At 51.9% G+C, this 26,185-nt stretch overlaps 2 protein-coding genes and 1 long non-coding RNA gene across 4 annotated transcripts in view; 1 reads left to right on the top strand and 2 right to left on the bottom strand.

Moving 5' to 3' along the window:
- Positions 1-579: 579 nt before the first annotated feature.
- On the bottom strand, positions 580-5,376 carry LOC310650506. The gene is made up of 2 exons (XR_014494387.1): positions 3,181-5,376; positions 580-2,801 (listed from the first exon to the last, which is right to left on the bottom strand). It is a non-coding gene; the product is annotated as an uncharacterized lncRNA (long non-coding RNA).
- Positions 5,377-5,446: 70 nt separating this feature from the next.
- On the bottom strand, positions 5,447-25,717 carry KLHL18 (kelch like family member 18). 2 transcript variants are annotated; one of them, XM_083380061.1, is made up of 10 exons: positions 25,459-25,717; positions 17,098-17,228; positions 15,070-15,210; positions 13,392-13,590; positions 13,036-13,196; positions 9,731-9,867; positions 8,193-8,415; positions 7,766-7,870; positions 7,544-7,655; positions 5,447-6,059 (listed from the first exon to the last, which is right to left on the bottom strand). In XM_083380061.1, exons 1-10 carry the CDS (start codon positions 25,597-25,599, stop codon positions 5,673-5,675), a joined length of 1,737 nt encoding a protein of 578 aa, XP_083236187.1. In that variant the 5' UTR covers positions 25,600-25,717; the 3' UTR covers positions 5,447-5,672. The 2 variants fall into 2 exon arrangements, with proteins under 2 accessions (XP_083236187.1, XP_083236188.1); XM_083380062.1 differs by having other exon boundaries at positions 5,837-7,169.
- A 145-nt stretch (positions 25,718-25,862) lies between these two features.
- The window catches only part of KIF9 (kinesin family member 9), a 29,899-nt gene continuing 29,576 nt past the window's right edge, over positions 25,863-26,185 (top strand). Inside the window, exon 1 of the mRNA XM_083380059.1 lies at positions 25,863-25,984. Within this exon, the coding sequence (XP_083236185.1) occupies positions 25,951-25,984 (34 nt within the window). The 5' untranslated portion in view covers positions 25,863-25,950. The remainder of the gene's footprint in view (positions 25,985-26,185) is intronic.

The following is a 26,185-nucleotide window of genomic DNA, read 5'->3' as shown; positions in this document are numbered from 1 at the left end:
AATGCCCAGGTCTGATCTTAATGGTAAGCGTACATTAATCGAATCTTGCAATTTTGATCGTCCTTCCCTCTCCCAAGCTCGTTCGCACGTACCCTTAGGCTCTTGTGAATCTACGGCTAGTCCTCAAATTATGACAACAACTGAGCCCCCAAATTCTTGTGGCTAAGTGAGGTAGTGTGAGTTTTACATCCTTTCTTGCTCCAGTTGTTAAGGGAATCACCGCAGCTGTGAAATTAGAAATACGGTTGTGAAGTAAATCTGGCTTTCCCCGTCGACTTTGCTGGTCTGAAGGTCGCAAAAGAGGGAATCACGTGACTCCAGGAACAGTGACCGTCGTAAATACGAGTCAGCTGCCAAGCGTCCGAATTTTGATCACCCGAGGGTGCAACGGGGCGTGTGAAAAACGATCCTTTTTTCCCCCAGGGCCGTTGTAACTTGGAACAGTCGCTAAGCGAAAGGTCCTAAGTCGAGGACTACCTGCACAAGCCTGCTCATTTCTAAAGGATTTTCGGTACCTCCATCTAAATTCTAGAACAAACTGGCAAAGAAAAGTGAGAGAATAACCAAACACCGGAGAAGAACCTTTGGATTGAAATTAAATATATTTGCAACAAAGTAGAACAGAGATAGGGTCAACTCCACTCTTCTCTACATGAAGGCTTGGTCTGCCCCCCACCCCTCAAGGATCACAGGATGATTTACATACATGATTTTACATGAACACGTATCGACAGCTTTTACATTCACATGGAGACACTCGCCGAGGTGGTCGGATTCCCGCGCCCTCCCCCCTTGCAATCTGGAATACGGCTCATCATTTAAATGGGTCCAGTGCCGAGATTTGGATTTATTTCGATTCGAGAATTACGTAGGATGGACAGGCAGAACACAGGCAGGAAACACCGAGTCCTTCTAGATATCCTCTGGGATTCCCCCTTTCTGGCGGCAACGTTGGCTGGCCTTCGCAGCGAACTCCCGCAGAAGCTGCCACTTATTCTTCCCCCGTGTGCTCGACTTTTCGCGTCTCCTGGTGATGAGATTAGGAAACAGCCAGGCGTGGGGACTACAGGAACCATGCTGCTGGGAAAAAGGTGCACGAGCCTGGTAGGGCGCAACTGCCCCCACACCTCTTCGCTGCCGCTGCTTCCCGTTTGGCAAAACTGAACTGCCCGTTGGGGAAACGGAGTCACTTCGACCGACCTTTTTTTTCTCCCCAAGGCTGTAACACAATTTGGTCCAGAGGGCTCTGTCGGCAAGACGAATGATCGCTTGGCCAGGGTGTCGGGTGAGAAATGAAGAAAGCACAATAGGCAACTCAACTCCCATTTGTGGAGAGGCGGTGACATCCAAGATACGACGTGGCACAAATACGGGAGGATTTCTGCAGATCAGGGGCCCTGGGTGCTCTCTGAGCTGGGTGGTTCCCTTGCAGACGTTTCGTGACCCAACTAGGGAACATCATCAGTGCTAGAAGGGAGGAGGAGGAGGACTGTGGTGTCCCTGATGCTCTCTGGGTTTGGTGGTTTTCTTGCAGACGTTTCATGACCCAACTAGTTTACATCATCAGTGTGAAGGAGTGTGGGGTTTGCTACCTTTTGATATACAGTGGCTTGCTCTTTCAGGGTTGGTGGCAGGGTTCTTGGGTGTTTCTTTAATTGGGCTGTTGTTTATTGTTGGTTTTTTTGACCTGGGTGTTAATCCCAGTTTATTGTCTTTTGGTCTTGATTCCCTTTCTAGGTTTTTCTGTCTCTCTTGAATGGCGTGTAAACATGGTTGGCCTCTGTGTGTCTGTTGATGGCTGATTTGTAGGAAGGAACTCTCTAGCACAGTGATGGCGAACCTTTTAATAGTCCGAGTGCCCAAATTGCAACCCAAAACCCACTTCAGTATCGTTGGGTGCCGGGTGGTTGTGGCCCACTGGGTGGGCGTGGCTGCGGTGGGAACGGCAGACTGGGTGGGACTAAAAAGTTCAATCAATCAATTCCAACTTTGCGAGATCTTTTTTTCCCCGCGAGAAGTTGAAATTGATTGATTGAACCTTTTTTTTCTTTTGCACATGGCGGCGGAGGCCTAAAGCGAAAAGGTTTTATAAAACCCAGCTGAAGGCCTAGGACTGGGGCGATGGCGCGCGTGTCCACAGAGAGGGCTCTGCGTGTCACCTGTGGCACCCGTGCCGTAGGTTCGCGGCTCTAGCATTTTGCAAAGTTAAATGGCTAAACGGAGAGCGAAACCCACTTCCCTTCTAGCCCTGATGATGGTCCCTAGTTGGGTCACGAGACGTCTGCAAGGAAACCACCCAGCTCAGAGAGCACCAAATACCCCACAGTCCTCCTCCTCTCCGCAAACACCCCCTCCCTTCTAGCACTGATGATGTTCCCTAGTTGGGCAAAGAGACGTCTGCAAGGAAACCACCCAGCTCAGAGAGCACCAAGGACCCCACAGTCCTCCTCCTCTCGGCAACCCCGCGTTCCTTCTAGCACTGATTACGTTGCCCAGTTGGGTCACGAAACGTCTGCAAGGAAACCAGCAAGCTGAAAGAGCATCAAAGACCGCACAGTCCTCCTCCTCTCCGCAACCCCCCCTCCCTTCTAGCCCTGATGATGTTCCCTAGTTGGGTCATGAAATGTCTGCAAGGAAACCACCCAGCTCGGAGAGCACCAAGGACCCCACAATCTTCCTCCTCCTCCTCTTTCCTTCTAGCACTGATGACGTTCCCTAGTTGGGTCATGAGACGTCTATCAGAAAACCACCCAGTTCAGAGAGCACCAAGGACCTCACAATTCACCCCAGCCTTCCGACACCTGTCTAAAATCAACATCAACAAGATACCCAGATTGGAAAAGTCAAAACAATGAAATCAAGACCACCCCACCCCCACCCCCACGTCCTTCATCGTTTTCAGGCCATTTCGCCAGGTGTGTACACTGGATCCAAAAAAACATGCAGGGATTTATTTTTATTTTTTTGCCTTAATAGCAAAGAACAAACCAGCATAGGAAGAGAAAGTTGGCCTGTGGTTTGTTTTGGTTTTTTCATTTTTTTTTCTTACACAAACATCGAGGGAATGACTGTATTTGTTGTGTTTGAATGTTTTTGGCATTTCCCCCCACCACCAACACCACCCACCCCCACAAAAAAATCTTTCTTATTTTACCCAATTGTCCGGGTTCCTTAGCTTACTTGTCGGCTTGATTCCATGACAAATTGTGCAGCAAATTGTAGGCTGTCGTTAGGAGCGAAACTAAAAGGGAAAAACAACAACAGCAACAACAAAAATAAAATAAAATAAAAATTTATAAGACTTTTTCAGGGACCGAGTCAGAAATCAGATACGTACGTCTAGGGTTCGGGTTGAGGTAAGTCACTGTTAAATCAGAATTATAGGAACCGGGCGATCCGTTTCTGGTTGCGAGTGGTGCGGTTGTGTTAAGAGAAGCGAGTTGATGAATGGCCCACCCTGCCACGAACTGATTCCTGATTTTGTTTCTTTTTTCCCCCTTCCACGTTCAAGATGGACCTTTTAATCCCACAAACCTTTGTCTGAATGAGTGACAGCAGAGCTGAGTGAAATACAAGTACTCCTCGACTTACAACGATTCGCCTAGTGACTGTTCACAGTTAAAATGGCACTGGGAAAAAGGGACGTATGACCGTTTTTCACACTTAGCGACCGTGACAGGAAAACCCACCCCCCCCCCACGGTCATGGGATCAAAATTCAGATGCTTGGCAACTGGCTCGTATTTACAACAGTTGCAGCGACAGTCGCAGCGTCAACGGAGACCCAATTCACAACCATCTGACTAACTTAACAACTCCAGCAGTTCGCTTTGAACAAAGGCGGGCGAGGGAAGTCGTAAAAGGGGGTGGGGGGAACTCACTTAATAAATTTCTCAGCAGCGTTAAAATTCTGGCCTCAGTCACGGTCGTCGTAAGTCGAGGAGTACCTGTATTGAATCTGTTCCCCAAATTGCCCTGGGATTGCGAAGCCTTGGGGAAACGACGCGGCTGCTTTAAAGGGCCACAGCGTTTACTTGCAGCTTCCGAAGCCGATGGGAGTTACATTTCTCCGGCGCAACCGCCGGTTTCGCAAGACGTGCAGGGAAGGCCATCCCTGCAAACGGCTTACTTTTTCGGATGCTGGTTTCATCTTGGTTAATCGAACGTCCCGAGATGAAAGTCAGTTTCTGAAGGTGAAGGATAGGAAAACCTACCCCGGATTTTGGCTGTAAACAAGGCAAATGGCAAATTGAAAGACCATTTTTCTCAGCGGGACCTTCATTTGTAACCCAGAAGGGTCCCTACGCGGGGCATGTTGTTAAGTACTTATGGGTAGCGTAGTCCACCCCAACGGTTGGGGACCCTGTTAAGAGAAGGCTGTTTGTCCAACCCAGCCGACAGTCTTCGTTTTCCCGGTTGAGAAAACGGCGGAAGGTGCTAGAAATCCATACGGGGAGGCCGAACTATGGTGTGAAGCTGGTCAGGGCAGCGGGGCACCAGACGCGCGCAAACAAAAGGTATTTTCCTAGTCATTGTAGTGTTTCTCACATTCAGAGGGGAAGGAAGGTCCTTAAGCAGCTTTGGAAGGAGATGAGGAACAGGACGAAAGAAGGAGCAGGAGAAGGGAGGGGAAGAGGAGAAAAAGGAGAAGGAGAGAGAAGGAGAGGAGGGGAGAGAGGAGCAGGAAGGGAGAGGGGAGTAGGAGAGGGAGGGGGAGTAGGAGAAGGAGAGAAGGAGGGGAGGGGGAGGGGAGAGGGAGGGGGAGAAGGAGAGAAGGGGGAGGAGGGAGAAGAGGAGGAGGAGAGGTAGGGAGAAGAGGAGGAGAGGGAGAGAAGGGGAGGAGGAGAGAGAAGGAGTAGGAGGAGAGGGAGAGAAGGAGGGAAGAGGAGAGGGAGGGGGACTAGGAGGGAGAGAAAGGGAAGAAGAGAGTAAGGGGAGAGGGAGTAGCAGTAATACAGGGAATGGAGGAGGAGAGGGAGGGGAGGCAGGCAGAGAGAGGGGGAAGAGAAGGAGAGGGAGGGGGAGGAGGAGGAGAGAGAAGGGGAGGAGGAAGGGAGAGAGGAGTAGGAGGAGAGGTAGGAGAGTAGGAGAGGGAGAGAAGGGGAGGAGAGGAGGAGTAGGAAGGGAGAGGGGAGGAGGAGAGGGAGGGGGAAGGAGAGGGAGGGGGACTAGGAGAGAAGGGGAAGAAGAGAGTAAGGGGAGAAGGAGTAGCAGTAGTACAGGGGGAGGAGGAGGGGAGATTAAACTGATCAATATTAACAGCGATACTTGTGTCCTCCTCCTCCTCCTCCTCCTCCTCTCTAACCCACCACACGCTCCCCTCCCACATAACCAAAAAGCCCCAGGCAACCGTCCGTGGTCCCAACGTTTGGCCAAGACCGCCCCCCCACCCTCCGAGTAGAGCGAGCAGCTTTCCTTCATCCCTTCCTGCCCCCCCCAGAATGCAAACTCTTTGGATCGACCCAATTCTGTGGGACACCCCCCCACACAAGGACGCCTCACGGATGGCCGACGGAGGCGTCAGCGGGCCGCGCCTCCAGCGCCTGGAAACCGTGCACATCCCCCACGGCCGGAGCCGCCATCGTTCCGCAGCTCTATGGCTCGCATGCAATGCACGGTGTGCGGTGGTGGGGGCTGTGGGGGGGAGGGGAAACGGGACCCCGCCCTCTGCCCTCAAATGCTCGTCATCGGGACGCATCCCACCCCCACCCCCCCTTCGTGGCACGCCATGGGCGCCACGAACGTCCAGCGCTTGGCTTCCGGGTCGTAGGCTTCGACCGAGCTGAGGTTGGACTGTCCGTCGTAGCCGCCCACGGCGTACAAGCGGCCGCGGTTGGCCACCAGGGACAGGCGGCTCCGCCGGCTGTTCATGGGCACCAGCACGTCCCACTGATCGGCCGCCGGATTGTAGACCTCGGCGACGCTGAGGAAAGCCGAGCCGTCATAGCCGCCGCAGACGAAGAGCTTGCCGCCGAGGGAGGCGGCGCCGTGCCGACACCGCTTGTTCGACATGCTGGCCGCGCTGTGCCACGAGGCGGTGTAAGGGTTGTAGAATTCCACCTGAGGGCAGGGACAAAGACCACAAGTCAGGCAAGGAGAGCCGGGTGGAAACGCCGTCGATGACCCGAAGGCCGGGCCGTGTTGAGACCAGACCGAGGCCTCCGACGCAGATTGGAGGAACGGTTGAATTATATACGTCTTCATGCCTTGCCTTCGTGATTAATAAATACTTTGGGGGAGCGAAGGTATCTAATACTCCTTCCCTCTCCTATTTTCCCCGAACAGCAACTCTGCGAGGTGGGTTGGGCTGAGAAAAGATGACTGGAACTAGAACTCCCCGTCTCCTGGCGATTGGCCCAGTCAACCAGCTGACTTTCATGCATAAGGTGGGACTGGAACTCACAGCCTCCCGGCGATTGGCCCAAAGTCACCCAGTCGGTTTTCATGCATAAGGTGAGACTAGAACTCACAGCCTCCCGGCAATTGGCCCAAAGTCGCCCAGTTGGCTTTCATGCCTAAAGTGGGAGTAGAACTCACCGTCTCCAAGCAATTGGCCCAAATTCAGCTGGCCTTTCATGGCCTAAGGCGGGACTAGAACTCACCCTCTCCTGGTGATTGGCCCAAAGTCACCCAGCTGATTTTCGTGCATAAATTGGCACTAGAACTCACAGCCTCTTGGTGACTGGCCCAAAATCACCTAGTTGGTTTTTATGCCTAAGGTGGGACTAGAACTCCCCGTCTCCTGGTGATTGGCCCAGTCACCCAGCCGGCTTTCATGCATACGGTGGGACTAGAACTCACAGCCTCCCGGTGATTGGCCCAAAGTCACCCAGTTGGCTTTCATGCATAAGGTGGGAGTAGCTCACCCTCTCCTGGTGATTGGCCCAAGGTCACCCAGCTGGCTTTGATGCCTAAGGCGGGACTAGAACTCCCCCATTTATAACTAACCCCTAAATAAATAATAAACAACAGAATAACGTCATACTACTTGATAAAACACGTTTCCTTTAACTCCTCCGTTGCAGACGTTTATGAAAACTGGCACCACAACAGCTTCAGAGCTCTCCTCCAATTCATCCTTTGGAGAAATGCTGGTTTTTTAACAGAATAGCAGAGTTGGAAGGGACCCTGGAGGTCATCTAGTCCAGCCCCCTGCTCAAGCAGGAGACCCTTAAAGAATCATAGAAGGACAGAGCTGTAAGGGACCTTTGAGGACATCTAGTCCAGCCCCCTGCTCAAGCAGGAGACCCTTTGAGAATTATAGTATAACAGAGTTGGAAGGGACCTCGGAGGTCATCTAGTCCAGCCCCCTGCTCAAGCAGGAGACCCTTTGAGAATTACAGAATAAAAGAGTTGGAAGGGACCTCTGAGGACATCTAGTCCATCCCCCTTGCTCAAGCGGGAGACCCCATACCGTATGCTACGCTCTTCCTAAAACCCGCCAGTGTGGGAGCCCCCCCAATTTCGGCAAGCGGGGATTATCGGGGCAGGTCGAGAGAGAAGGAAAAAAAAAAAAGAAACGTTAGTCCCCAAAACGGACTTACGCTGTTGAAGATTTGCAAGCCGTCGTGTCCGCCGGAGACAAAGATGCGGCCTTCGAAGACGGCGACGCCGGCCGCGCTGCGGTTGGAGCTCATGGGCGTCACCACTGTCCACCTTTGGGAGGGCCAGCGAAAGGAGGGGTCAGTGTGCATGTGTGTGAGGGGGGAAAGTTGCGCTAGCTAGCGGCACACGGGTCTCACAAAAGCCCTTCGGGAACAACTCACTGGTCTGTCTCGGGCGCGTAGGCCTCCACCGAGTTCAGGGAAGAGGTGCCGTCGTAGCCCCCGCAGACGTAGATCCGTTCGTCTAGGACTACAGTTCCCATCGCACTGAAAGACGGGACACAGAAAACAGAGGTTGCAGAAGGGCTGCCTCTATCAGCACGCTTCAAACCAGGCTGGCTCAAGCGTGGCGACGTCAAGAGGGGTGGACTACAGCTCCCAGAATCCCCCAGCCAGCTATGCTTTACGAGGGGAAGGACTTCCACTCCCAGAATTCCCCTGCCGGCATTCTTTACGAGGGGAGGACTTCAACTCCCAGAATCCCCCAGCCGGCCATGCTTTAAGAGGGGAGGACTTCCACTCCCAGAATCCCCCAGCCAACATGATTTACGAGGGGGGGACTTCCACTCCCAGAAGCCAACAGACGCACCTCCGTTTGCTGTTCATGCTGCCCACCCTGGACCAGGAGTCGGTTTCGGGATTGTAGACTTCCACGGTGCTCAGCCGCCACTGCCCGTCGTATCCTCCAATGGCGTACAGGAGTCCGTTCAGCACGGCCACGCCCACCCGGCTGCGGGCCGTCATCATTGGCTGGCACTTCTCCCACTGGTTGGCCACGGGATCGAAGACCTCCACCACGTTCAGCGAGTCGCCTGCGTAGAAATTGGCTGCTGGCATTTTAACAGGTGGTCGGCAAAGCCACCTCCCCCCCCCCGTTTGGGTTGCGGGGCAGTCCTCTACATGCGACGAAACAGCCAACCCGCCCTTTTGGGTAGCCGTGTCGTCACGCTCTAAAAGGAAGACGGCGTTAGGGGCAGTCCTCTACTTGCGACGAAACGGAAGGCCAAAGTTCCCCTGGGTTAAGGGGGCTTTTGTCTCATTTCATTACCACCTTTCTCGCCGCAGTTGCTAAGAAGGGGAATCCCTGCAGGGGTTAAGTTAGTACAGGTAGTCCTTGGCCCAGGGTCTGTCGGTAAGCGAGAAGTCAGCTCCACTCCGTTTTACGACCTTTTTTGCCACAGCTGCCCGTAAGTGAATCCCTGCGGCTGTTAAGCGAGCAGCACGGTCATTAAGCGAATCCGGCTTCCCCCCGGATTGACTCCGCTGGTCAGGAAGTTGCAATGTGGGACACGGCGACCGTCGTAAACGTGAGTCGGTTGCCAAGCCTCCGAGTTTTGATCAGGAGACCCTGGAGATGCTGTGTCCCCTTTTTCAGAGCCGTTGTAACTTCAAACAGTCACTAAACCAACAGTTGTAATTCGAGGACTACCTGTATTTCAATGCACAGAGTCTTCAACTTATGACCAGTCACTTAATGACTGCTCAACGTTATGTCCTTGCTGAAAAAAGGGTGTGTGTGTGCTACGATCAGTTCCATGGTTGTTATGTGACCACACTTTTGGCACTTGGCACTGGGTGACTTTGGGCCAATCACCAGGAGACTGGGAGTTCTAGTCCCGCCTTAGGCATCAAAGCCACCTGGGTGACTTTGGGCCAATCGCCAAGCGACAGGGAGTTCTAGTCCCACCTTAGGGATGAAAGCTGTCTGGGGGACTTTGGGCCAATCGCCAGGAGGCTGGGAGTTCTAGTCCCACTTTAGGGAAGAAAGCCGGCTGGGCGACTTTGTGCCAATCGCCAGGAGGCTGGGAGTTCTAGTCTCAATTTATGTATGAAAGTTCTAGTCCCTAGTTTTTATCCAAAACCGACGTTCACATCCAGGTCTTGCGAAAAACACAAAAACACCCCATTAAGATTTCCTCAATGATTGCAGCATTCACTTAATGACGGCGGACCATGCTGACTCAGTTAGCGACTGCTGCTGCAAAAAAAAGTCATTAAAACTCAGATCCATCTAAGGAGGAGCTGCTTTAGGAATGTCATGACGGAAGACCTTAACTGGCAGGTGTTAATGGTCGTAAGTCGAGTATTCCCTGTCCGAGGGCGACAGCAGACGGAATTGAAAGTTACCTGCCGAGTTGAGTCCTCCCACAGCGTAAATCAAGTCGGCGATGGACGTGCAGGAACGCGGCCGTGTCTTGAAAGGGAGGAGTGGTGGACGGCACTCTGGCATCAGATGGAAGTCTTTGGCTTCGTCCACGAGGTCCCTAGAAACAGAACCGGAGATTGGGAAGGGGCCTCAGAGGCCATCTAGTCTGACCGCCTGAGCAGGCAGGCGGACCTTTGGAGAATCACCCAACTGGAAGGGAACTCAGAGGTCATCCCGTCCAACCCGCCTGCTCGAGCAGGAGATCCTTACAGAGTAACAGAGTTGGAAGGGAACTCAGAGGTCATCTAGTCCAACCCCCTTGCTCGAGCAGGAGGCCCTTACAGATTAACAGAGTTGGAAGGGAACTCAGAGGTCATCCAGTCCACCCCTCCCTGCTCCAGTAGGAGACCCTGGCCTAGTCCCAAATCCGGACAAATGGCTGTCCAGTCTCTTCTTCAAAAGCTCCGGCGAGGAAGCAAACAAGGAAGCTGTGGCCAGAGATGAATCGCATTCTTGTGCCGCCTTTGTAAAGCCTCAGGGGGAACCCTTGAGATCATCAAAACTCAACCCCTATCTTATACCCCATGCAGAAATAGGATTCAAACATCCACGGGCGTGAACATGGGTGCCTTCCGATTTTAAAATAAAAAAGATGCAAATGTAGAAAGACCAGCATTTCATTGCTTTTTTAAATGTGCACTTCTGCACAGATGGTCCCGGACTTACAGCAAAATTTCCAGCGGCTAAGTGAGACAGTGGCTAAGTTTGGCTCCCATTTTACGACCTTCCTTGCCACCCTTGTTAAGTGAATCCCTGCAGTTAGTCACCCAGTCGCGAAGTGGACCTGGGCTCCCCCGCCTTGACTTTGCTTGTCAGAAGGTCGCCAAAGGGGATCACCGTGACCGTTGTAAGCGTGAGTCAGCTGCTAAGCATCTGAATGCAAATCACGTGAGCGGGTGGGGGAAACGTGAAAAAAATGGTCTCAACTCCCTTTTTTTCCCCAATGCCGCTGTTAAGTTCGAATGGTCACTCAATGAATCGTTGCAAAATGAGGACCACCCGCATTCAAACATACTGCATGCTAAGTAGTAAACATAGCCTGTAACAGTGATGGCGAACCTTTTAGAGACTGAGCACCCAAACTGCAACTCAAAACCCACTTCTTTATCGCAAAGTGCCAACGTGGCAATTGAATATGAATACTGAGGTTTTCGTTTATTTTTTAAAAAAGAAACAACTCGTACATTAACATCGTTTGTCTTAAAAGAAAAAAAAACACAATAACAAAGCTTTTGATTCAAACAGCCTTTAACTGAAGAGTAAAAAGTTCGCCTTTGGCACGTTTTGAACAATTCAATGTGGTTTTTGCTGTTGTATGCCTGCTGATAATTTGTCTAACCTTGGCTCCTACTTTGTAAGTTTGAGAGCAACACTCAGATCGTTTGTTAAGTCTGTTTCTGGGGTCAGATTTGATATAATTCAAAAGCTGAAAACAGCGTACTTGCTCCGGAGGCTTGTTTTGGCTTTTTCCTGCGAAAACGTAGCCAAAGAGCGAGGTGTGCGTGCCCACGGAGAGGGCTCCGAGTGCCCCCCCAGCATGCGCGCCGTAGGTTTGCCACCACTGGCCTATATTTGCTATCTGTACCGCACAACGTGCACAAAACACGCTTCTCTCCTCCCGCAAGTTTGCCTTGAAATAATTCCTCAACGCATCCAGATCGGGGTTCAGTTTTGTGTTTAGAAAGATTGCTGTTTTTTTATTAACGGAGGGGACTTTAATAGCGATCATAGTGGCAAATTCTTTTAATATTTTAGCAGAACACGAGCGAGGAATAATAAAACTGACGCCACAAACAACAACAACAACGCAGCGGGAGCAAGACAAGCCTGAAGGATGACTTAGCTCCGATTTTAAATCAAAGCCCCCGCAAGGGAAACTGAGGCACGCGATTCCCACAGCTAGCTATCCCCGGGCGAAAACTCGCAGGACGCTCGACGCGAGGGGAACCAAAGGCTCAAGGAGGCGTCGTAAAAGTGGAAAGAAATTGGGGTTCAGTTTCAGAATTATACACGCCGACCCTGCTCGGTGGCAGGTGGGACCCGGTTGAGGGAGGAAGCCTTGAGCGACTGCTTTAAAAGACAACAACACAGGCGGTCCTCGACTTACGACCACGGGTGCAGCCCAACGTTTGCATTGCTAAGCGAGACAGCTGGGACGTGCGCTTTGCCCCAATTTGGCGACCTTCCTGGCTAAGGCTGGGAAGTGAACGGCTGCAGTTGTTCACGTAGGAACATGGTCGTTAAGCGAATCTGGGATCCAGGACGTACCAGTATGGTGGACTGGGAAGAATGCTAACGGGGCCACAAGATCCTCCCTCCTTCTTCCTCCCTCCCTTTCTTCCTCTTCCTTCTTCCCTTTCTTCCTCATCTTTCCTTTCTTCTTCCGTCTTTCCCTCCCTTCCTCCGTTTCCTTCCTCTTTAATTTCCTCCCACCCTCCTTCCCTCTTCCTCCCTCCATGTTCTTCCTCCCTCCCTCACTTCCTTCCTTCCTCCCTCCCTCCCTCCCTTCCTTCCCCTTTCCTTCCTCCCTCCCTTTCTTCATCTTTCCTTCCATTTTTCTTCTGTCCGTCCCTCCCTCCATTTCTTTCCTCCCTTATTTCCTCCCTCCCTCCCTCCTTCCTTCCTTCCTCTTTCTCCCTCCGTTATGCTCTTCTTCCCTTCCTCATTTCCTCCCTTCATTTCCTTCCTCCCTCCGTCCCTTTCTTCATCTTTCCTTCCTTTTTTTCCCTCCCTCCATCCGTCCCTCCCTCCATTTCCTCTCCTTCTTCCTTCCTCCCTTCCTCTTTCCTTCCTTTCCTCTTCCTTCCCTCCATTTCCTCTCCCCTTCCTCTCCCTCCCTCCCTCCCTTCCTCTTTCCTTCCTTTCTTCTTCCCCCCTCCATTTCCTCTCCCCTTCCTCTCCCTCCCTCCCTTCCTCTTTCCTTCCTTTCTTCTTCCCTCCCTCCATTTCCTCTCCCCTTCCTCTCCCTCCCTCCCTCCCTCCCTTCCTCTTTCCTTCCTTTCTTCTTCCCTCTGTCCCTCCCTCCCTCCCTCCATTTCCTCTCTCTCCCTTCCTCTTCCTTTTCTTTCCCCTCTCCCTCCCGCCGCCCGTCTCCCACCGGCTGGTCCTGGCCCGGGTGCCACCAGGCGCCTCTTCCCCCTTGCGTGGGTGGGGTTTGAGGCCTTCCGACTGGGGATGGGGGGCCCTTCCCTGTCCCATTTCCCCCCAACCCTCCCCCCCCGCTCACCTGCACTTGGGGCATCCGCGCACCAGCTCGTCCTGCTGCACGCGGCCCGTCAGAAAGCGCGGCCGGCAGAGAGGCAGGCGGATCTGGGACAGGAGCTCCGGCAGGCAGCTTTCTCGGGGTCCCCGGTCGTACCTCACCCAGGCCAAGGCGGCTTCAAAGACCTGCCGGGGGAGTTAGGAACGGAATGGAATAGAAAATATGGAATGGGATATTGAATATTGAAAGGCCCTGCACCAAAGGGACGGTTGCAGATGCAGGACCAGCTTATCTTTCTTCTGCGCTGGGTTACCCCCCCGCCCCCCCCAAAAACAAAAACAAAAAGGCGAGGCGCGTTGGAGGGTCCGGGAGGGTCCTACCTGCTCCTCCACCTTCACGTGGAGTTCATCCCTCGAGATCAGCTCCAGGACGTCCTCGAAGGGCAGAGCCAAGAACTCCTCCAGCCGGGAGACCTCCACAAAGTGCTGGTGGACGAAGGTGTTGGCGGCCTCGTACAGGACGGCGCACATCATGGCCTCGGCGAACTGGCGCACCCCCAGGCAGTTCTTCGGATGAAGCCTTGGAACGGGACGGAGATGAGCGGGGAACCCCCCCACCCAGAAAACGCCCGGCCCACCCGGGTCAAACCCCACCCCCGAATCCAAATTTGCAAGGAGAAGGGCAGTCTTGCGCAGTGGGTATCCAACAGAGAGTAGGCTAAATTGCCCCCCACCCTTAAAATACACACACACAGAGATTAACACGCACACGCAAGCACCAAGGGAAGTGGGCTGGGATGCATTCCCACGGGTCACAGATCTGAGTATGGCCGGAGGGACGCACGGCTACAGTGAAAGCGCCCCCTTTCGCGGCGAGATTTCTTCTTGGTCTCCTTTCCAAAGGCTACACACTGCTTTGACCCACTTTCTTTTCCAGGAAGAGAAAGCCAAGGCTGCCGTAGGGAACGGCCTTGGGGTGGATGCGGGGGAGGAGAAATTGCCTAGGAAAACCATCAGATAAGGGAGGGACGATCTCCCCGGTCACTTAACGGTCACTTTTCCTGCTCAAGAGAGGAGTGGCTGGCACGTACCCTTTGCTCCTAAGCTTTCTTTCGGGGAAACAACGGTTGTGCCGAAATTGGCAATCCCCGCCCACGCCCGTTGCAAACCGCCAATCTGTTTAGCGACCACCACACACGAGGGCAAAAATCTAAGCATCCCGCTTTACAACCCTCATGACCACGATGGACGGGCTCCCGGAGGAACTGCCAACATATAATCCCACTTTCCTCCATAGTTTCCCATCCCGGAGAATTAGAAATTCAAAAGTAGACCGGACAACCATTGGACCAGGGATGGTATAGGTCAGGGGTAGACAATCTTGGCTCTTTCATGACTCGTGGACTTCAACTCCCAGAATTCCTGAGCCAGCCATGCTGAGGGGAAAGGGAGAGGTTTCCAAGCTGAGCCATGCTGGCTCAGGAATTCTGGGAGTTGAAGTCCAGGAGTCATAAAGCGGCCTAAGCCAGGGGAAGGCAACGTTGGCTCTTTTATGACTTTTATGAATTCCTGAGCCAGCCTGGGGGAACTGTAGCCCCTTCATGACTCGTGGACTTCAACTCCCAAAATTCCTGAGCCAGCCAGCTTGGAAACCTTTCCCTTTCCCCTCTGCATGGCTGGCTCAGGAATTCTGGGAGTTGAAGTCCACGAGACATAAGGCGGCCTAGGCCAGGGGTAGGCCACCTTGGCTCTTTTATGACTCATGGACTTCAACTCCCAGAATTCCTGAGCCGGCCTGGGGGAACTGTGGCCCCTTCATGACTCGTGGACTTCAACTCCCAGAATTCCTGAGCCAGCCTGGCTCAGCTTGGAAACCTCTCCCTTTCCCCTCAGCATGGCTGGCTCAGGAATTCTGGGAGTTGAAGTCCACCAGTCATAAAAGAGCCGAGGCTGTCTACCCCTGGGATAGGTCTCCTGCTCTGAGCAGGGGGCTGGACTGGAGGACCTCCGTTGTTCCCTGCGAGCCGTAGGATGCTATGTCCAGGCTTTTTACACTCACCTCTCTTTGAGAAAGGAGCAACAGGCGTCCTTGATGTTCTGCAGCTGCAGGAAACTGGCGCCCATCAACAAGGACTGGACATTTTGCTGGTCAATGGCTAAATGTCCGTTGTAGGCAAAGTTGATCAGAGCTTCCAGCGCGCTAAACGGGGCGAAGAGGAGCCAACGCTTATTTCTACTGATTGATTTATGAATCAAATTTGTCTTTAACTGCCCACTCTATCCAAAGTGACTCCCAGAAGGGCACAGATGTCCAGTTGAGTCACCCAGGTTGTACCAAATACGCGTTGTCGCCAGAGAATTCGGAGTTCTGGCTTAAACTGGGAGGCCCTTGCAAGATTCTGGAAGCTTGTAAGTTTCCAGTTCTCAAGCGAGGCACAAATAAAGTAGAAAACCAATGCCGCCGCCTATGGAACGGATACCCACCACCTCCACCACCACACACAAAAAAGCTGGTAGTCAAAAATCTTCTCTAATGGCCAGTTATCTGTTACGCAGGAAATTCAGAGGAGGAGGAGGAAGAGGAGGAGGAGGAAGGAGGAAGAGGAAGAGAAAGGAGGAGGAGGAGGAGGAGAACTGTGGTGTGTGCTGCCTAGGGAACCTCATCAATGCTAGAAGGGAGGAGGAGGAGGAGGAGGAGGAGGAGGAGGAGGAGGAGGAGGAGGAGGAGGAGGAGGAGGAAGGACTGTGGGGTCCCTGGTACTCTCCGAACTGGGTGGTTTCCTTGCAGACGTTTCATGACCCAACTAGGTAATGTCATCAGCGCTAGAAGGGAGGAAGAGAAGGAAGGAAGGAAGGAAGGAAGGAAGGAAGGAAGGAAGGAAGGAAGGAAGGAAGGAAGGAAGGACGGACTGTGGGGTCTCTGGTGCTCTCTGAGCTTAATAGTTTACTTGCAGACATTTGATGACCCAACTAGGGAACGTCATCAGTGCTGGAAGGGAGTGCAAGGAGCAAAGCACGCTCCTTTCTGGCCCTGAAGCTACACAGTTGGGTCGTGAAATGCCTGCAAGGAAACAACAAGTTCAGGGAGCACCAAGGGACCCCACAGTCTTCGTCGTCGGCCCCCACCCCGCCAAAAAGCACACTCCATTTTAGAATTGGAGATGTTACCTGGTTGGGTCCTGAAATGTCTGCAAGAATGCAATCAAGCTCAGAGAGCACCAAGGATGCCACAGTTCTTCTCTTCCTTCCATCACCCCCTTCCCCTCTTCTTCCTCCTTCTCTCCTAAAATCCCCACCCAGCTACGGGTCCTTCCTTCTTTCCTTCCATCCTCCTCCTCCGCTTCTTCCTAACACTGATGATGTTCCTTAGTTGGGTCATGAAACGTCTGCAAGGAAACCACCCAGCTCAGAGACCATCAAGGACCCCCCAGTCCGTTCTTTCTCTTTTTTTCTTTCTTTCTTTCTTTCTTTCTTTCTTTCTTTCTTTCTTTCTTTCTCTTTCTTTCTTTCTTTCTTTTTCCTTCTTTCTTTCTTTCTTTCTCTTTCTTTCTTTCTTTCTTTCTTTCTCTTTCTTTCTTTCTTTCTTTTTCCTTCTTTCTTTCTTTCTTTCTTTCTTTCTTTCTTTCTTCATCTTCTTTCTTTCTTTCTCTTTCCTTTCTACCTTCCTTCCTTCCTTTCCTTCCCTGATGACGTTCCCTAGTTGGGTCACGAAACATCTGCGAGGAAACCACCCAGCTCAGAGAGCACCAGGGACCCCCCAGTCCGTTCTTTCTCTTTCTTTCTTTCTTTCTTTCTTTCTTTCTTTCTTTCTTTCTTTCTTTCTTTCTTTCTTTTTCTTTCTTTCTTTCTTTTTCCTTCTTTCTTTCTTTCTTTCTTTCTTCATCTTCTTTCTTTCTTTCTCTTTCCTTTCTACCTTCCTTCCTTCCTTTCCTTCCCTGATGACGTTCCCTAGTTGGGTCACGAAACGTCTGCGAGGAAACCACCCAGCTCAGAGAGCACCAATAAACTAAATAAATTTGGCCCATCCCAAGAGGGGGGGGGAAGTAAAGACCTCAAGCCCCTCCTGCCCCACAATCCTCCGCTTTACCTGGGGTCCATGCCCTGCATGACAATCTCGTCCTGCTTGCACTCCATCATGTCGTTTGTGAACATGGCGTGGAAGTAAGGGATGGAGGCTGCCAGGACGATCCGATGGGCGCTGAATTTGTGGTCGCCAACCTAAAAAAACAGGAACGGGAGGAGAACGAGAGTCAATTCTCCGACTACGCAGCTAAGCCTCGTTTTGTCTGCAAGTTTTGTTGTTTTTTTTAAGACGAAAAAAATAAATAAAAATGACTTTCTCAAATCCAGGACTGAATCCTGGAGAATGAAAAAAAATGGAATAGAGTAGAATAGAATAGAAAAGAAAAGAAAATATGGAAAGAAAGGAAGGAAGGAAGGAAGGAAGGAAGGAAGGAAGGAAGGAAAGACTCTGAGCTGGGTGGTTTTCCTTGCAGACATCTCGCGACCCAACTAGAGAACGTCATCAGGGCTAGGAGGAGGAGGGGAAGGAAGGAAGGAAGGAAGGAAGGAAGGAAGGAAGGAAGGAAGGAAGGAAGGAAGGAAGGAAAGAAAGACTCTGAGCTGGGTGGTTTTCCTTGCAGACATCTCGCGACCCAACTAGAGAACGTCATCAGGGCTAGGAGGAGGAGGGGAAGGAAGGAAGGAAGGAAGGAAGGAAGGAAGGAAGGAAGGAAGGACTCTCAGATGGGTGGTTTCTTTGCAGACTTTTCATGACCCAACTAGGGAACATCCTCAGGGCTAGAAGGGAGGAGGAGGAGGAGGAGGAGGAGGAGGAGGAGGAGGAGGAGGAAGAGGAGGAAGAGGAAGGACTGTGGGGTCCCTGGTGCTCTCTGAGCTTGGTGGTTTCCTTGCAGACCTTTCATGACCCAACTAGGGAACGGCCTCAGTGCTAGAAGAGATGCAGTTTTTCTGTACTTCATCACTTTTTTACTTTTTCCTTTTTTCTTTTTGGTCATCCAAGTTTTTGACACCTCGCTAGTCATCCGGTCGCACTCAGATGTTGCCGTATCCTAAAAGTGGTACAATGGGTGAAAAGGATGAAAAGCCCTGCTCTAAGCGACGACAAAGTGAAACGCTGAGCGCGCAACACCGTCAAAGGCTGGGGGGTGGCGGCCTTCGAACGGGGTGGGTTGGGGTGGGGGGAAGAAATCTCTTTGGAGCATTCACTGAAGGAGGCAAAACAAAGTTGGTCTACATGAGATCAGCTTAGATCGGGCTTAGGCTGCAATTCGCGTATTTGGCGAGAGGGGAAATCGTCGCAATCTGGAACACTGGACACAACTCGGCAAGGTTATTTTGTCAAGGGAGGTCGAGGCAAAAGTGACCGAGTCAGAAGAAGGAGAGGCAAGTTGGTGCGGTGGTGCTGGCCTTGAAAACCAGGAGATGGTGAGTTCTAGTCTTGCCTTAGGCAGGAGAGCCAGCTGGGTGACTCTGGGCCAATCGCCAGGAGACAGTGAGTTCTAGTCCCGCCTTAGGCATGAAAGCCAACTGGGTGACTTTGGACCAATCACTAGGAGATGACGGGGAGTTCTAGTCCAGCCTTAGGCATGAAAGTCGGCTGGGTGACTTTGGGCCATTCACCAGGAGACGGTGAGTTCTAGTCCCGCCTTAGGCATGAAAGGTGGCTGGGTGATTTTGGGCCAATCGCCAGGAGATGGGGAGTTCTAGTCCCGCCTTAAGCATCAAAGCCGGCTGGGTGACTCTGGGCCCCTTTGGCTCTCTCCACCCACCTCGCAGGGTTGTTCGTGTGGGGAAAAAGAGAAGAAGCAAGCGTTAGATGCGATCCCTGCTCTGAACTGACCAAAATATTTTTAAAAAGGTGGGACAAATTCATGAGGAGCAGCCCCGTGAATCAAAGCTCAAAAGGAACGAAAAATAGCACGCAACGGCCAAAAAACAAAAAACAGATCCAATCCTAGCTGACATTAGAAACATAATTCCTCTTCACATCCAGGACACCGGAGCCAGTTCTTGGAAATGCCTCTTAAAAAGGATATTAAGAAGCCATTTTGGAAAGGATATTGAACAAGGTCTCTAGGCAGAAATTAAGATATTTTTAGCCTGGAGAAAACTGCAGACAGCATGATAATTGAAGGGCCGAAGACAGGGCAGGCTCGCTTTGTGTCGTTGTGTAGAAGAGAACACACACATACACATGCAAAGACACACAAAGCCAAGAAACTACACATGGTCCTCGATGCACGACCGCAGCTGAGCGCAAACGTTCCCTAAGTGAGCCTGTGAAGGAGGCTTTGCCCCATTTTGCGGCTTTTCTTGCCACCGTTGTTAAGTGAATCACTGCAGCTGTGAAGTTAGGAACAGGGTTGTTAAGCGAATCCGGCTACCCTCACTGACCTTGCTCCACCAGGAGGTCGCCACAGGGGATCACGTGACCCCCCTCCCCCCCAAGGAGACACCGCGACCGTCATAAACACGAGTCAGTTGTCTGAATTTGGATCACGGGCAAAAAGGGTTGCTGCAATGGTTGTCCAGTGTAGAAAAAGGGTCATTTTATTTCCAGGGCCGTTGTAACTTGGAATGGTCGCTAAATGAACTGTTGTAAGTTGAGGACTACCTGTAATAAGGTTCCAAATGCAAGGAAGGAGATTTCAGAAGGGCCAGCAAGAGGGACCAACAACTTGGTACGTGGAAGCCTTGCTGGAATTGGGTATGCCTAATTTAAAGAAAAGAAGGACTAGGGGTGACATGATAGCAGTCTTCCAGTATCTCAGGGGCTGCCCCAAAGAAGAGGGAGTCAAGCTCTTCTCCAAAGCCCCAGAAGACAAGAAACAAGGGACGGAAACTCATCAAGGAGAGAAGCAAACTTGGAATTAAGGAAAAACTTCCTAACAGTGAGGACAATTAACCAGTGGAACAGCTGGCCACCAGAAGTTGTGGGTGCTCCGTCACTGGAGGTTTTTAAGAAGAGTCTGCACAGCCATTTGTCTGGAATGGTACAGGGTCTCCTGCCTGAGCTGCAGGGATGGACTAGATGACCTCCAAGGTCCCTTCCAACTTGGTTATTCTGTTCTGCTGGGAGCCTCGGTTGCTGGAGAGTTCTAAAAAGAGGCTGGAGGGGATGATGGCGGAAATGGGGTTGGCCTAGACCAGGGGTAGGCCACCTTGGCTCTTTTATGATTTTGTGGACTTCAACTCCCAGAATTCCTGAGCCAGCATGGCTCAGCTTGGAAACCTCTCCCTTTCCCCTCAGCGCGGCTGGCTCAGGAATTCTGGGACTTGAAGTTCACGAGTCATAAGGCGGCCTAGGCAAGGGGTAGGCAACCTTAGCTCTTTTATGACTTGTGGACTTCAACTCCCAGAATTCCTGAGCCAGCATGAGGGAACTATGGCCCCCTCATGACTGGTGGACTTCAACTCCCAGAATTCCTAAGCCAGCATGAGGGAACTATGGCCCCCTCATGATTGGTGGACTTCAACTCCCAGAATTCCTGAGCCAGCATGGCTCAGCTTGGAAACCTGTCCCTTTCCCCTCAGCGCGGCTGGCTCAGGAATTCTGGGACTTGAAGTCCACGAGTCATAAGGCGGCCTAGGCCAGGGGTAGGCAGCCTTGGCTCTTTTATGACTCGTGGTCTTCAACTCCCAGAATTCCTGAGTCGGCATGGGGGAACTATGGCCCCTTCATGGCTTGTGGACTTCAACTCCCAAAATTCCTGAGCCAGCAAGGGTCATCATGGAAACCTTTCCCTTTCCCCTCAGCAGGGCTGGCTCAGGAATTATTATTATTATTATTATTATTATTATTATTATTATTATTATTATTATTATTATTATTATTAACAAAACAACAAAACAATAACAACAATAATAATAATAATAATAATAGTAATAATAATTTGGAAGGGACCTTGGAGGTCATCTAATCCAACCCCCTGCTATTCTGGGAGTCCATGAGTCATAAAACAGCCGAAGTTACCTACCCCTGAGCTAGTTGGCCCATTAAACCTCTGCAAGGAAACAGCCAATTTCAGAAAGCATGAAGGACCCCACAGTCCTCCTCTCCTCCTCCTCCCACTTCTTCCCTTTTTTTTCTTTCCCCTCATTCTTCTCCTTCCCCTTCTGCCAATCCACAAACTCCTTCTAGAGTTGATGTTGTTGCCTAGTTGGGCCAGGAAACGTCTGCCAAGAAAATAGACAAACTCAGGGAGCACCAAGGCCCCCCTTCCCCCCTCCACACACAGTTCAACCCTCATCCCCAAATATTCTCTTCTGTTGGAAGAATATTTGTCTACAATTGGAGGATTTAAAACACGATGTAAATCTCATGCCAAGCCACCCTTGTTACTCTGGCGCAGTCAACAACCTGACAAGCAGAAAGTATTCCATTCATGAATCTTTCCATTTCTTGGGAGACTGTCTTACGTGCAAAGCGGAGACGGGGCACCACAAGCTGAGCTGCAAATTAAAATCTAATTTCCACAGACTCTCCCCGAGCATATATTAAAAACCAGGCATAATTATCAGCCATGTTTACAGTCAAGCTGTTAAAGCCCTATGAAGGACCTTCAGACGCATTCTTCAGAGATTGTGTGATGCATTCTTAAGAGATGGTGTGATGCAGAATGCACAACGCCATGCCAAAGGGGCCTCACCCAATATTTGGGACATTAATCATCTCGATGGTGACGTCATGCCCAGAATGACACAGGGGAAGAAAGGTGTCAGATACAGAATTTTAATTGGCAAAGGCTGAAAAAGGAAAACCTCTGAATATAGTCTTTAGCTTAATAACAGCTTATTTAGTGACCGTTTGAAGTTACAACACTAAGTAACTTTTGGCCATTTTCACACTTAACGGCCATCGCAGCGTCCCTGTGATCATGTGATCACAATTCAGATGCTTGGCAACTGACTCATAGTTAGGTTGATTGCTGTGTCCCAGGGTCACGTGATCCCCTTTTGTGACCTTGTGACAAACAAAATCAGTGAGGAAGCCAGATCCACTTAACAACCAGGTTACTAACTTAAGAACTGCCATGATCCACTTAACAATTATGGCAAGAAAGGTCATAAAATGGGGCAAAAGTCACTTAACAAATATCTCACCTAGCCACAGAAATCTGGCACTCGGTTATGGTCGTAGGTTCGAGGACTACCTGACCAGATATGTCTTTTATAATTTCGCTATTTTTACGTGGAACGGCATCCTAAACGGATGGGTCATTGTACAGTAGATAGGACAAGGTGTATATTAGTAGAAAATTGTTTAATTTGGTTCCACCAGGAGCTTTGTATTTAAGCTAACGTCATCCTGCAAATGACCTTGTTGGCCAAGCTTTAAGATTTGAAGTTCAATAAATTTGTGACATGTTTTCAGCCAAAGCCAATTATTCTTATTTTTTCTCTGTACAATTATAGTAAAGGGGAGTCCTTGACTTACAATTTTCCACTGACAGACAGCCGCTAAGTGAGCTGAGACTCATTTTATGACTTTTTGCCATCGTTGTTAATCACTGTGGTTGTTAAGTCAGTCACACGGTTGTTAAGTGAATCTGGCTTCCCCCCCCCTTTACTTTGCTTGTCAGAAGGTCACAAAAGGGGATCACGTGACCTCAGGACACCGCAACCGTCATAAGAACAAGTCAAGCATCTGAATTTTGATCGCGTGACCATGGGGGAACACTGCGACGGTCGTTAAGTATGGAAAACGGTCCTAAGTCACTTTTTTCAGTGCTTCGGTCACTTAGTGGACGGGTTGTAAGTCGAGGACAACCTGTGCTCTTCCATTCCTCTGCTTTTACAGAGAAAAACCTTGCAGGAAAGGATTGATTTATACGGTCAATTTATACAGCTGCCTGGTTCTTCTATGTGAGTCTGAGAGACACAACCACAAAACACAACCACAATACACAAAATCTGACCCAAGACGCAACCACCAAAATCACCCAAAGCCACACAGAGCTTTGGGTGATTTCTTCTGTAGTCCCAGAGGTTAGAAGGTAACCCAGTGACCCTCCTGCCACCCTCCATCTGCGGTGGTCTCCCCCTCCTCCTGTTTGCAACCCCCCCCCTCTTCTACCACTGATGGTGTTCCCTATTTGGGTCATGAGACGTCTGCAAGGAAACCACCCAGCTCAGGGAGCACCAGGGACCCCAGTCATCTTCCTCCTCTTCTTCCTCCCCCTCCCTCCTCCTCCTCCTCCCAGCACTGATGACGTTCCCTATTTGGGTCATGAGACGTCTGCAAGGAAACCACCCAGCTCAGAGAGCCCCAAGGACCCCTCCCCCCCACAATCCTTTTCCTCCTCCTGCCTTCAGGTCCTGATGACATTGCCTAGTTGGGTCAAGAAATGTCTTTTTTTAAAAAAAAATCCCATTTATATCTCGCCCTTCTCCGAAGACTCAGGGCGGCTTACAATCTAAGAAGCACAACTCAATGTGCTTAGCAATAGTCTTGAGAAAACAACCAAGCTCGCAGAGCAGCAAAGATCCCACAAACCACCAGCCCATACTCCTTCTGTCCCCCGCTTTTCCTCTTCCCCCTCCTCTCCACAAATCCCCCTCCCTTCTAGCCCTGATGACGTTCCCTAGTTGGGTCACGAAACGTCTGCAAGGAAACCACCCAGCTCAGAGACCCCCAAGGACCCCACAGTCCTTCATTCCTTCTCCCTGTAGCCCCCCTCCCTTCTAGCACTGATGATGTTCCCTAGTTGAGTCACGAAACGTCTGCAAGGAAACCACCCAGCTCAGAGAGCACCAAGGACGCCATATTCCTTTTTCTTCCTCCTCCTCCTCCTCCTCCTCCTTTCTTAACACTGATGATGTTCCCTAGTTGGGTCATGAAACGTCTGCAAGGAAACCATCCAGCTCAGAGAGCATCATGGACCCCACAGTCCTTCCTCCTCCTCCTCTTCCTTCCTTCCCTCCTTCCCCTCCCTTCTAGCACTGATGATGTTCCCTAGTTGAGTCACGAAACGTCTGCAAGGAAACCACCCAGCTCAGAGAGCACCAAGGACGCCATATTCCTTTTTCTTCCTCCTCCTCCTCCTCCTCCTCTCTTAACACTGATGATGTTCCCTAGTTGAGTCACGAAACATCTGCAAGGAAACCACTCAGCTCAGAGAGCACCAAGGACGCCATATTCCTTTTTCTTCCTCCTCCTCCTCCTCCTCCTCCTTTCTTAACACTGATGATGTTCCCTAGTTGGGTCATGAAACGTCTGCAAGGAAACCATCCAGCTCAGAGAGCATCATGGACCCCACAGTCCTTCCTCCTCCTCCTCTTCCTTCCTTCCCTCCTTCCCCTCCCTTCTAGCCCTGATGACGTTCCCTAGTTGGGTCACGAAACGTCTGCAAGGAAACCACCCAGCTCAAGAAGCACCTGGGACCCCACAGTCCTTCCTTCCTTCTCCCTGCAGCCCCCCTCCCTTCTAGCACTGATGATGTTCCCTAGTTGGGTCACGAAACATCTGCAAGGAAACCGCCCAGCTCAGGGAGCCCCAAGGACGCCATATTCCTTTTTCCTCCTCCTCCTCCTCCTCCTCCTCCTCCTCCTCCTCCTCCTAGCATTGATGATGTTCCCTAGTTGGGTCAGGAAACATCTGCAAGGAAACCACCCAGCTCAGAGAGCACCAAGGACGCCATATTCCTTTTTCTTCCTCCTCCTCCTCCTCCTCCTCCTCCTCCTCCTCCTAGCATTGATGATGTTCCCTAGTTGGGTCAGGAAACATCTGCAAGGAAACCACCCAGCTCAGAGAGCACCAAGGACGCCATATTCCTTTTTCTTCCTCCTCCTCCTCCTCCTCCTCCTCCTCCTCCTCCTCCTCCTCCTCCTCCTCCTCCTCCTCCTCCTCCTAGCATTGATGATGTTCCCTAGTTGGGTCAGGAAACATCTGCAAGGAAACCACCCAGCTCAGAGAGCACCAAGGACGCCATATTCCTTTTTCCTCCTCCTCCTCCTCCTCCTCCTCCTCCCTCCTAGCACTGATGAGGTTCCCTAGTTGGGTCATGAAACGTCTGCAAGGAAACCACCCCAGCTCAAGAAGCACCAGGGACCCCACAGTCCTTCCTTCCTTCCTCCCTTCCTCCTCCTCCTCCTCCTCTTCCCCCTCCCCCATTTCTCCTCCTCCTGTCCTCCCCCCTCCCTCTTTTCTCTTCCTCCCCCTCTTCCCCCTCCCACTTAGCACCGATGACCTCCCCTGGCCGGGTCAAGACAGCTCAGGGAGCAGCAGGCTCCCCTGCCAGATCCTGCACCTTGACCAGGTTCTTGGCGGAGGGCGCCCCAAAGGCCATCCAAAAGGTCCCACCGCCCCACTTTCCCTCCCGCCCCTCCCTCTTCAGCCCCTCCTTCTTCCTCCCCCCGCCCCCTCCCTCCTGTCAATCACAGGCACCCCAGCGCGACCCCCCCCCCCGCCTTCCCCCGGGCCCACCTTCAGGGTCACGTCGCACAGCTTCCCCTGCCGCCGGATCTCGCCCATCACCCCGTAGCCGCGGCTGGGCAGGTCGCCCACCGAGAAGTGCACCAGGTCCTCCGGGTCCAGCTCCGGGTCCGGCCCGGCCGCCTCCAGCATCTCGTCGGCTTCCACGCCAAGCCCGGCTCGGAAGGGACTTTTCTCGCTCGCTCGACGCCGCGGTTTGGCTCCGCCCGGCCACCGTCGCCGCGCCGCCGGGAGGCCACCAGACCGGAAGCCGGGCAGGCCCCGCCTCCTTTTCCGCCCGCGCTGAGCGGAAGCGCCCGTCGCCGCAGCAACAGAACCGCCGGATGGAGCCGTCGCCGGGGCGACGGCGTGGTTCGCGCATGCGCCGTTGCTCCTCACTCCTCTCGGAGCCGGAGCCGAGGCGGCCTTTTTCCCGAGAGAGGATGGCGGCGGGCCTCCCTTGGCCGTCGCGTGCCGGCGGGCCCCGCTAGGTCGCAACGGCGGATGGCGGCCCCCGACGGGAAGGCCCCGAGCCAGGGTAGGGGCCAGAGGCCGGGTGGAAACCCCCCCCCGCGCCGTCCCCCCTCCCGCCTTTCCCTTCTCTCTGAGGGGGATTTTTTTTCCCTTTTCTTTTTGGCAGCCATTCTCTTCTTTGATCTTTGGATTTGTGTGTGTGTGTGTGGGGACTTTTAATTGTAATCGGCCCAGAGTCTGTCTATCTATCTCTCATACCTTATCT

The sequence above is a fragment of the Vipera ursinii genome (genome assembly GCF_947247035.1).
Source record: "Vipera ursinii genome assembly, contig: SUPER_Z_unloc_2, whole genome shotgun sequence".
NCBI lineage: Eukaryota > Metazoa > Chordata > Lepidosauria > Squamata > Viperidae > Vipera > Vipera ursinii.
Note: the sequence above shows the minus strand (reverse complement) of the source record. Positions and strands in the feature narration are given on the sequence as shown.

Excerpts from the sequence above, each read along its gene's own strand:
- KLHL18 (XM_083380061.1), bottom strand. The coding sequence starts at position 25,599 with ATGCTGGAGGCGGCCGGGCCGGACCCGGAGCTGGACCCGGAGGACCTG. Across the intron at positions 17,229-25,458 it reads TGTGCGACGTGACCCTGAAG|GTTGGCGACCACAAATTCAG; the intron begins GTGGGCCCGGGG and ends CTGTTTTTTTAG. Across the intron at positions 9,868-13,035 it reads CGCGGATGCCCCAAGTGCAG|GGACCTCGTGGACGAAGCCA; the intron begins GTGAGCGGGGGG and ends TTCTGTTTCTAG.